At 23.2% G+C, this 12,252-nt stretch overlaps 1 protein-coding gene across 4 annotated transcripts in view; it reads right to left on the bottom strand.

Annotated features, from left to right (window-relative positions):
• Nucleotides 1–12,005, bottom strand: part of LOC129612061 (uncharacterized) — a 29,573-nt gene extending 17,568 nt beyond the window's left edge. For 2 of the 4 annotated variants that reach the window (XM_055525515.1, XM_055525514.1), the window contains exon 1: nt 11,873–12,005. Coding sequence is in view for 2 of the 4 variants with exons in the window: in XM_055525513.1 (XP_055381488.1) it covers nt 5,529–5,544 (16 nt within the window). In the remaining 2 variants the exon portion in view is untranslated. Of the gene's footprint in view, nt 1–5,528; nt 5,864–11,872 lie in introns of those variants that run through there. The other 2 variants (XM_055525513.1, XM_055525511.1) reach the window with 1 other exon arrangement.
• Between the last annotated feature and the right edge of the window lie 247 nt (nt 12,006–12,252).

Raw genomic sequence — 12,252 nt, forward strand, 5'->3', positions numbered from 1 at the left:
CATCTCTTTCATTTATGAAATCTTAAAATTCATTTGCTTTCTCTAATTTACATAACTCTCGTAAGAAAGTCGGGTTTTGCGTAACCTTTCATGAAAGCCGGCCTTGGTTAAAAATAATATTTCCAATTTTAATAAAAAAATTAATTTTTTGTCAAAATTATACATATATGTATATACGTATACATATATATATATATATGTAATATATATGTGTGTACATAATATCTAAAATAAATGTTTGTATGTAATTTCAATAATTGAATATACATAGTTAATAATAGGCAGTTTAATTATACAGAAAATTAAAATTCAACAATCAATGTTGGCTTTAACTGTATGTACATATTATTTTGTGTGTACAGTAAAACACGGTTAAGTGGATCACGCTTAAGTGGATTTCACGCTTAATTGCATCAAATTTTCGTGGCTTCTACTTTTTTCGATTTTTTCATATAAAAAAATTCGTTTAAGTGGAATTCGGATAAGTGCACAACACGCTTATCTGCACATATATTTTTTCCCTCATATAATACTTAATATGTAAATTTATTCGGTTAACTGCACATCCCTGTTTTTATTTAGCATAATTGTCAAAAATGAAAAACTACACTCTCAACTACAAAATAAGGAGAGCAACACTATGTACCTACACAAAATATTTTAGTTTCTGTCATTGTCAAATTTTGAGTGTTGAAAAATTAAAGTTTAAAACCAGTTTTTAATAAATTCAATTCTTTGACATCGGAGGTAATTTTTTAAGTCGAATTCGTATAAGTGGAAAACACGCCTTAGTGGACAAAACTTTCTTGGCTGATCGATTTCCACTTAACCGTGTTTTACTGTACATTGCAGCCTATACTATGTATGTATGAATTTGTGAGTAGATTTAGGTTTTTAAATATTGAAATTGTCTCCATATTATACAATAGTATTTTTTATAAAATTCTTTAACAAAAATATTGAAATTTGTTTAAAATTTTAAAGAATTAAAAAGATAGAGCAAAAGGTAATAAAATTGTTTTCAAAAAAAAAAATTTATTCAAAAATATTATTATGTCCCATATAATAATATTTTGACATTTTTCGTCAACACACATATATGTACATAAATGTATTATGTAGGTCCGATATATTAGAATTGATAGTAGAGAAAAATAAATTTTTAAATATTGAAATAATTTTAAAAAAAAATCATACTCGTATTTATAACTAAATTAAATATTTATTTTTTGTACACAATATTTAAATTAATTTCTCTAATAATGTATGTTTAGGGTGTAAACCCATATAGGAACCACAAAAAATTTGATTTTGAAAAATAGATCCACAATTTTTCTATATACATTTATTTTCATTAGATTTTCCATTAAATATTTAAGTTCGGATAGAATGAATAATAAAAAAATTTGCATAAAGGAAATTGATTTAAAGAAGACAAAATGTGTACCTATACAATCGCTTTCAGAATTTGATGAATTAGTTAAGATTTGTAAAGGTACATTGGTGTTACGTTATTAAAAACGATATTATGTTCATTTTCAATTTAAAGAATATGGGTGATTTTAATAAGATGAACAAAACCTTAAGATTGTTTAATGAGAGTAAAAGAAAAGATAATATAAACAAAAGTCCTTCGTTGTTGGTAACTGGTTGGTTAGGTATGCTTATTTTATATTTAAAAAATTTTTTCAATGTTAAAAAACTTAAATGTTTTTGTTTTTGTTAAGAAGAAGAACTGAAAAGAGAAAAGGTGAAAATTTTTGTATTTGCTTTAATTTAATATCTTTTGTCCTTCTGTTTTGTTTTTTTTTTTGCTTTATCCCGACATGTACATGAGAAATATAATAAGCGGGTCATATAACAAGTGATAGAGTAATTTTTGTCAAGTATTCCTATAACAAAGAGCTCTTATCTTAATTATACAAATTAAGATTTCCGAAGAGCATAGGTTTAATATTAGTTGGCATTTTAACGAATCTGTAGCGATAAGTCAAAACGTTTAGAATTGGGATTTTCTTTATTCAAATGAATTAATTTCGAAGAGTTTGATTTAATTTCAAAAATTACTAACTAATTATTAAATTTAATTTTTGAATTTAAAATAGCCTCATAACAATATATATACACCTATATATATACTATACCTCAAAACAAAGTCTGCTATATTCTATTAACCCGATTTTAATTATCGAGTGCCTCAAATTTTACTTAACCTTAATAATAAATTATTACAAATTAAAGAAATTTTTATACTCGTAAGTGTACTAGTGAGTTTAAAACGAAATAATTGCAGCCCAATTTTGTTGCAAGTTCAAAATTTTACAATTTCTTAAGTCTTAAGACAATGCTAAAATATTATTCAATTTGACATCAAAATCTTTAAACATTTTCAATAATTTTCAAAATGTTAAATCTTTAAGCATTATAACATTTTTCTAAAAGTACTTTACTGTTTTGAAATTTACAACAGAATATCTAAAGATCTAATTAAATAAACATAATCAAAATCAATCGGGAATGTTGAATATTCAAGTTGTTCATATTTTCATATGATAAATGGTGTTATAAATATTTAAGTATAGTCTTGTTCACTGTAGGAATAATTAAGAAAAATTCTAGTTGAAATTATTTTAAGCTCTTTAGCCTAGATCTATAGATATTCCACCCTATAGCAGACCCGCAATTTATATATACATAGTTAATTTCGTTATTAATATTGATTTTTACAAAATTTCAAAAATAAAATTGCAAAAAATATGTTTGTTATGTTGTCAATTTGAAATTTACGGCATAAATACACAAAGTTCATATTAAATATGATATGATATTTCGAATGGACTCACAAATTTATAATATGTATATCTCTTAAATGTATATAATTTAATCAGGTATGAAGATAACATGATAACGATTTAATAAATAAGTTATTCTATTACTTATAACAAAGGGCTACACAGATTCTTTTTAGTTTAAATCTCTTATATACACACATATACATACATATTTAAAATTCCGATCAAAACAATTCAATTAGCATTTTCAACAAATTGATTAGATTATTTTAAAAGCTTCACACTTTCAAAAATTTTATAATTGAAACTTATTAAAGAAGAAAGCAATTTTTTTAAAATTAAAAATGTAATTGTAACAAAATGGTGTTCAAAAATAATTTTAAATTCAATTTAAATAAATTGATGTCCTATGTCCTATATTCATATGGAAACCTGTTGCAAAGCCTCATTAATGCATTATCAAATTTTAATAAAATAATAGAAATTGGATGCACAAAAGGGAGGTTTTTGTGTCCCATGCTGTTGCTCGTCCTACAAATATTTGTTATTTGATAATTTTATTAAAAATTCTAATGCATTGAACTAACTACGGTGTAATCTAATGAATACAATGAGAACTAATTGGTTAAATTAGTAATATTTTCATAAAGTTTAACTGAAAATTTTTGAAAATATAAAGCTTTTATACCTTATAAAGCTTATAGTATAACAATAACACCAAATCTGACCCACACTGTCCTGTTTTTGGGCAAAATATATTTCATAATAAAAATTTAAAGTAAAACAGCAAGAATTTCCCAGGACTCTTATGTATTGATATTTAAAAAATCAAATAAAATTATTATAGATCGCAATATTGCCCTACCCCCATCCCTCCTTGCTTATCGATTTATCAATTTAATTTTACATTTTTCAGTATCTTAAAACATAATTAGCATTAATATTCGATTTGATTTACAAAATATTCTTTTTCTATTTGATTAAAATCATTGCGAGTCGTCCTTAATTAATTATAAAAGTAAAAATAAAATTGTAGAAAAAAAAATTGTAAAGGTTTTAATTAATCACTAATATAATTCATCCTTATGTAGATTTTAAAAGGACAAAGATGAACAATATTTTCATTTAATACTTAAGAGTATACCATAATAGCAAAGTATAGGTGTGAAAAGAGATTATTAATAGCCTACATATTAATTATTGATCATTTCATTTCCATAAATACGAGTATGAACTGAACATAATCAATTATACTAAAAATTATTTTTATTATGCTACAGATGAAGATTTATAAATGAATTTTCCGGTTTAAGTTAAAAATTTAAAATGAAAAAAAAAAAAATTGATTTTAATACGTTCATAATTAAAATTTCTAGTCCCCATTAAATTTCTATTATTGGAAATTAAATTGTAATGTATAGAAATTATATATAGCAGCATTTACCTGCATATTTCATTCTGTATATCAATTTGAAAAGGATATTTTATGTTCGTAGTTTTGATTTGTTATAAATTATGTTAGTGCATTATGATCATTAGAGGAATGCAATTTGTAAAATATTATAAAAAAATATATTGGACTGATTGATTTAGATGAAAAAAGCGTTTTACAATTGTGTGGTTAGAAGTGCGAACTCTTGGGAAAAGAGAACTTTCAGAAAAGGATAGAATTTTTTAAATTCATCAAAGGGATGATATCTCCTGTTTATATACACATACAACCAGAGCTAATATTTGATCTAAATCTGACGGAAGTCGTATATTATGCAAATAATAGAAATTACTCTATTCTTATCAAATTTACTGTCAAATTTTTTGAAAGAAATGTGACAAGAAAGAATTTTTTTTGCGGAACTTTTGAATTATCCAAGAAAATTTTTATCCAGTTGATTTTTATTTTAGTAATAATTTTCTTAACAAATTTTTAAATTTTGACGTAAAATTTGAGACGATTTCAGTTTGATATGCAAACAATCATCCGACTGTACCGTAGACTCAATCTAAGATATTGTCGTTTTATGTATACAATATACCTGAAATTTAATTAATAAATAATAACTTCAGAATCTTTCATCTTTCAATAAGCTAAAATTCAATAAATTATTTATTTTATTTATTTACTGGTAAAATTTACATATTTATTTTTTTGAAATTTCAAACTTTGGAAATTTAAGTTAATTTCAGACATATTTCGATTAATATTCGAATTACCGTTCACAAATTATGAAGAATTAAGAGGAATTAAAAGGTTTCTTAAGAAAAATAATTGTGCTTTGAATTCTGTTACATTATTAAGTATATACTCGCTACAAGCTACTGAGCTCATTTGAGTTTATTTTGAATCAAAGAATAAATGAAAAATATCACTAAAATTCAATGTTTAAAATAACTTCAAGTACATTTATGTGGATACGTTATTTGTACATAAATAAAAAAAAAGCAGTTAAAAAGCCGTCGTATATGAATTATTTATATGATTCCGTTATATTTTTTTGACAATTCACCCTATTTTTATGACAATGACATTATTGGAATCACTCATCTCCTCAAATATTGTTAGGTATACAAAATTTTTCGAATGCATTTTATTTAATACAAACCCTATTTTTTCTACCTTTATAGGTAAAAAAAATTTTTTTCATTCAAAATCAAGTTTAGCAAAACCATAATTTTAGCTAAAATATTTTGTATACAATTTTAATTTTTTTATTAAATTTTTTTTTATATTTCACTCACTTTTAAATATCACCATAATTTTCAAAATTTTATTTTCGGTAACACCATTAAAATGACTAAGAATCAATGCGTTTATTACATATAGAAAAAAAACTAAATTGAAAAATATCACAAAAAAATTGTCTAAGTCTAACCATAAATTTAAAATTAAAAATAATTAACAAAAATAAAAAAATAAACAAAAAAAAAAATTTGTATAGAAATCACAGAATGCTTCTTTTGCACACACGTATGTACATATGTATAATTTTGTACATACAACGTTACTATATAAATATGAGGAAGATAATTTAAAAAATCACATTTAAATAAAATTTTCAACTGGTTGAGTGCACTATCAGTGTTGACAGTGGTCAGATCACTAAAAATTGAATTTTATTTTCTTACAGTAAGAAAATTAGTAATAAATTAATTTTTTAAATTTTATATAATATAAGAATAATAAATTTATTTATACATAAGTACATAGGTACATACAGTTCGAATGCCGATTAAAATAAACGGTAATCCATTTTTTTCTTTTACTTATCTGTTGTTTTTCTTTTTTTTTTTTTTTGAAATTTAAATGAGAATTTAATTATTATTATACGTAATTTTTTATATGTTTAAAACTCATTGAAGAGTTTCTGACAGTTTTATTAATACATGATGAAAAATTTTGGTTGAACTTTAATAGATGATTAAAAAAAGTATACGTTAATTGATGGTGGGTGCTACCGTTTTTGTTGAAATTCGGAAATGTTAAGCATCTTATAATTCAATAATGTTTTTAAAGAAAAACCAATGAAAATAAGTAAAAAATAATTAGCAACAAATTTTTAGATCTTGTATATATACTAGAAACATATTTCCGTAAAAGAAAATGTTTACCTATTTCCCTCCCCTATAAAAAGTATAGCCCCTCAAAGTCTTAAAAATTCAATTTTTGATTAATTATTGTTACGAAAGTACAAATATTTTTTAAATTCTGCAAACGTAGAAAAATAGTGGTTGCATCTTTTACTCGTTATCTGAAACCCGATTTTTTCAAAATTTTGATATCGTTTTTCTTGCAGACCGTAAGTAATAGGAGTCTAAGAGCCTTAAGATACTAATAAATAGTATATTTCGTTAGAAAATTTTTCGCACCTTCGTTACTTCTCAAATTAACGCCGATCAAAATTCGAAAAATTTAAATTTTTGACACCTTACATTTTTGGAAAACCAAGCTTTAACGGTAAGTGCCATACCATCAAAAAATATAACTATTTATCTTAAATCTCGCAATTAACCCTTAATGTATGCAAGCATTCTGAAATATTTTGATATACAATAAATAAAATTAATTTAAAATATAACAGATTGTTTTTTAAAATAGCATTTTCACTTGTTGAAGGGAAAAGTTCTACTTTACAATTGGTGCTACTTACAAGGAATTTTATTAGTAAACTCGCGTTTTTAAAACTTTGTTGGGCTATAATTTAAAATATAGATGATATAGATAAATTTTTTTTCCAGTCGAAATTTACAAGTACGGAAGTTTTGCGTACGGAGACACAGAGACAAACGGCTCGACAAAAGTAATGATATTAATTAACTTAAATGAAATCAAGTAGGCTAATTTTTTCTACAATTTGGTTGTATTAACATCTGTGTCATTTTGACTTATTTTCTAAAAATGATCTAGTTAACATAGGAAATATTACGTTCCCGTATATTAAATTATGTATGTGTCATGATGTATTTATAAACGTGATTAAAGTTAAGTATAAATTCAAGATGTATTTTAATATTTCTTTAATGGTTATTGAACAAAACAACTAATATTCAAAATGTTATCAAAAATCCTTGTCCATCATATAATGTCAGAGAGCAGAACAAAAAAAAAATGTGATTAAAACAATAAAAAGATTAACAATGTCAAAACAAATGTTTTTATTGTTTGTTTACAATATTTAATTTATAATAAAAAGCGGAATCGCCGGTGTGATATAAGCTGAAATTTGATTTTGCATATTAATTTACTATATTTAGCAATTAAATTAATAAGAATCAAAGTGCAAACTTGCAAATTATATACAAATATATAGAAAATGTATACAATATGACGGCGATGACTTATAATTGAAATAAAGAAATTCTGCTTTTATATGCACAATAATAATTAAGAACAACAAACAGCTGGTACTACCGTGTAAGGTAACTTTATATACACATAATTTAAAATTATCATTTGTATTGTTTTGTTCAATTTTATAATAAAGAAAAAAAAATATGATAATAAAATTTAATAAACTACTAAATATGTACATATATAAGAATATAAATTATAATACGAACCTATGTACATACATATGTATGTATATAAATTTTGTGGCATGGTAATAAGCATGATTTTTTTTAAATTAAATTAATAAAAGACCCCGGATGATTTTAAATAATATTTCATATGAATTAATATTAAAAAAATAATGAAAGTTCTATAAATTGTGACTGTTCTATAGCTGTAGCAACAAGTTTTAAAATCTGTAGCAACAAGCCCAAATAATTTCCGTCTGTTTTGGGGATTTCGAGATAAGTGCTTTATTTGAAACTTTAAATTAAATTCTAGAAAAAGTTTTGAAGCTATTTACTCCAAATTTCTTTTCGGAACAAAAGGTTACCAAATTTTAATGTAATTAGCAAGTATTCTGGTTTCAAATGATTAATAATAAAACTTAACAATTACTAATTGTGTGAGGTAAGCGGTTATACCAAATCATATTTAGCACATACTTCTTAAAGCCCATCTCAATTTAAGCTGCTTAAAACTACAAATATTGCTTTTTAATGACTTTAATGAAAGTTTATGCCTTAGTTAGATTGCAAATAATAGTATCTAAGTAATTATTTCGTCTTTAAAATTTTTATTTAAGATAAAAGATCTTGAGCGCAGAACAAGATCTTTTAATGCAATACGTACATTATGTATATGAAAATTCTTGTAATGAAAGAAGGAAAAGCATTCCTTTATGCAAATGACTTAGCTGTGGTCGACAAACAACAGTATTATAGAAAAACTGGAGGATGTAACGAATAGTAATATGCGATTGAAGTATGATTGGTTTTATAAACACAAATTGAAAATTAAAAGTGAAAGTATAACACTCAATGTAAACTATAACAAAGCACAAATTAGTGTGTGTAATGTTTTAATACACAATTCTTTTCAAGATGTTTAATTTAAAATTATTTTAGATTTTAATAGTTGTAGCTGAAGTATTATTTAAAATACTTCACATTTATTGGAATGGAAACTGCGACTTTCAAAAAAATTAAAAATTTTCATACTTAATATGACACTAGCAGTAAAAATTCAAATAATTTTTAGAATTTGTTTATCAGATGCATCTTAAGTTTTTAACATTAAAAAAATTTTTTCAACTCTACCGTGATTTTAAGAAAAATTTAGAAAACCTTTCAACTATTTTTATACTAAAAAATTAATTTCATCATTGTAATTTAAATTCAAGTTCATATGCAATTTTGTAGATAATATGAAATTTTAAAAGTTTAATTTTGGGAAGGGTTTCCTTTATCTTGTTAAAATGTTATCGGTTTCATTATGAAATAAAAAGCATTTTTTGAAAAAATTTAATTGAAGCCATAAAATATTTTTATTTTCTCATCAATTTTATGTATGTAATAATTTTTCAATTGTATAGTTTAAAATTCAGAAGAAAAAAATATCATTGCAAAATTTTAAAAATAAATTTTATTTTAAACTCAGACTCTAATTATTTTTGAAAATTTTTGTATGATTTTTAAATTTTGACTCTTATTTTATACTGATGAAAATTCATTTTAAATTCATATTGCATTAAAATTTATTTGAATAATGCGTGAATTGTTGTATGTAATTTAAAATGTAATAAAGCATGAGTTCAAATAGAAACTTAAAGGGAACAAGAGTATAAACCATTAAAAATTGAGACTAAAGTACATAATTATGTTAATTTAACATTTAAAATTCTTCTGAGCTCTATAATTTTAACTTTAAATATAAATTAATATTGATTTTATACATTAAATTTAAAAAATTGATCTTTAAGAATGAGTTTTAAAGTCAAAATCGTAGTCGACTGATTTAAGGTTTAAATTTATAAGGGCAACTATCAAACTAAAAATTTGACGTCAACTTGATTTTTTCGAATTTCAGTACAATCTGTAGAAAATAGAAATGGTTTTAGTATATGTATAGTGTTTATCAAATTGTCAAACAAAGTAAACGGAATAAATTTTAGTATGTGCATGCAGTCAGATTGAAGTAACAAAATTATGTTGATAATGCTGAGAAATTATTATGAGAATTTTTACAAGAATTTTTAAGCTTTTAATGGTACCTGTTTTGCTGCTTACTAAAATGACAGACAAAAATAAATTTAGACTTTAGCAAATAATTTTTTTGTTCGAAATGCTTAGTGAAAAGTAGAATACGAACTTGACATCAAATGGTTTATGTTTTGGAAGACGCCCTAAGAGAAATTCCTAGTCCAATTGATATTGTAATAGTTTTCGATTTATTAGTTGATGAAAGATAATGTGTAAATTCATTTGATAAAACTATATGGATAGGCAAAATACTGTTTAAAACAATGCAGTTGCATGTAAAGCGGTCTTAAATTATTTTATCACTTCAATATAATTTGCATTATTGAGTTTTTGTAAAATTGCAGATTTTATATATGTAAAAGCTTTTAGAATCACAAATTTTATAAAAAATAATAGAGGATAAGGGTGAAAATTAAACATGTATGGGTTTTTTATTCGTTGATTAATTTAAGAGCATTTTCACTATATGAACAACCGCTTAAATTAAATCATTTCAAAACTCTTCATTAGTTTTACATACGAAAATTTTTATTTTAGTGTTATATATAATGTTCTGTTATAATTTTAAAGAACAAATCTTTAGGTAGATCTTTAAAAATATTAGAAACCTATATTACTTCCCAGATAGCACAATTTTTCAGTGTGCCATTTTCCAGTTAGCCACAATTCGTTCTAACGCAATATAATTTTGATCAACTTTCACTATTACATAAAATTCGGTAAAAATGAAATTATTTGAATTCTAGCAAATTTTGACTAAATTTAGAACTTAATTTTTGTTTTTAGTATATTTTTTTATATTTCATTATTTTAAAAACTCAATTATAATTTTAAAACGCAATAAGAATCATTACAATTGTTTTCATTATAAATGCATCAACTTACTAGAAAGCAGAGTCGAAATTGCAAGAAATCCAAATTTTAAATCTCATTTTTTTTTAGATCAATATTTCAAAATTTTTGACTTTTCTAACATTTTTACTAAATTTTGCTTATTTCATTTAAGAACAAAATTTTAATAAAACATGTTTTGACTCATTTAAAGTAGAATTATAAGATTTTCTAACAATCAAATTTCTTGTCATTTTTGTAATGCTACGGCTTATAATTATAGTCGAATGAAAAGTTTTAAACTCGTTTTAAATTTTGGATGAAAATCTAATTTTCATTTTTTTTGAGGTAAATAATTTGGCCGTACACTTTTCGGAATTTAAACAAACAATATCTTTAAAATACGAATTTCGAAGTCATCTTAAATTATCTAAGTAGGTATTCGATAAGAGGGAAATAATATTTTAAATTCAAATAAATTTATAATTGAAAAAAAAAACTAATTTTTGTTAAATTTTGCATGGAAAAATGGTTGCAAGGCAGTGACTTTATCCAAATTATTCAATCAAAATTTTATTCTTCTACTGTATTATAATTTCACTACAAAATTAATCATTTCAAAAATAATTTTAATAAATTTTAATAAAAATTTAATGCACATTTTTTGTATAAAAATTTTTAAAGCAAATTTGTTAAATTATGAGAGTTACTTAGATTTTATTACAACATCTATATAAAGTGAATTTTTAAATTTAAAATTAAAATATTTGTAGAATTATGAGTAAAATTAAAGTAATTACAAAAATTAAAAGTTTTCAGCTTCTGCAACCGCAATAATATTCAAAATTTTAATCGAATAGAAAGCATAAAATTGTAGCCCGTTTGGAAATTTTAAACTCATTTCGTCCTTAAATTTAAAAAACTATGATTTGTTTTTAAAAAATTTACAGCTTTCTTGTAGAAATAAACCGTTTTTCTTTAATTAAATTTTTACTATTAATTAGAAAAAAATTTCCAGCCTTTGATTTTGCTACATTTTAGCGAAACAATTAACTCTTAAGGCATTAAAAAGGAACAAGAATTATAAATGACCAAAAAAACACTTCCATTATAAAATTTGTCCAAAAAAAAAAATTTTAGATATTAAAAAAATTTCCACTCACCGTTAAAAACACCTTTTTTTTCCTTTCTTTATAATTTAAATTAAATATAAAATATAAAAATATTTTTTTTTTTTTTGTAAATTAGAAAACAACTGTTGAATTTGTTTCCGTTATCTTCACAAGTAACTTCACAAGAATGACAGGATTGAAAGTTTTGTTATTATACTTTATAAAGGATATTTTCTAAAATTGATAGCCAATCAGCGCAGTGCTAAAAAATTAAAAGCTTTTTATTAGGTGAATGGCTCTATAATGTAAAACCAAAAAATTGTAACAAAAAATTATAATTATTACAAGAACAAAATAGAAGTGAAAAATATTTTTTTTTGTAATTAAAATTAAAAAAATATTTTTTGAACTGCTCAATTGCTCGTAAAATT

This window comes from Condylostylus longicornis, unplaced genomic scaffold (assembly GCF_029603195.1).
Source record: "Condylostylus longicornis isolate FDR11 unplaced genomic scaffold, ASM2960319v2 ptg000055l, whole genome shotgun sequence".
Taxonomy (NCBI): Eukaryota; Metazoa; Arthropoda; class Insecta; order Diptera; family Dolichopodidae; genus Condylostylus; species Condylostylus longicornis.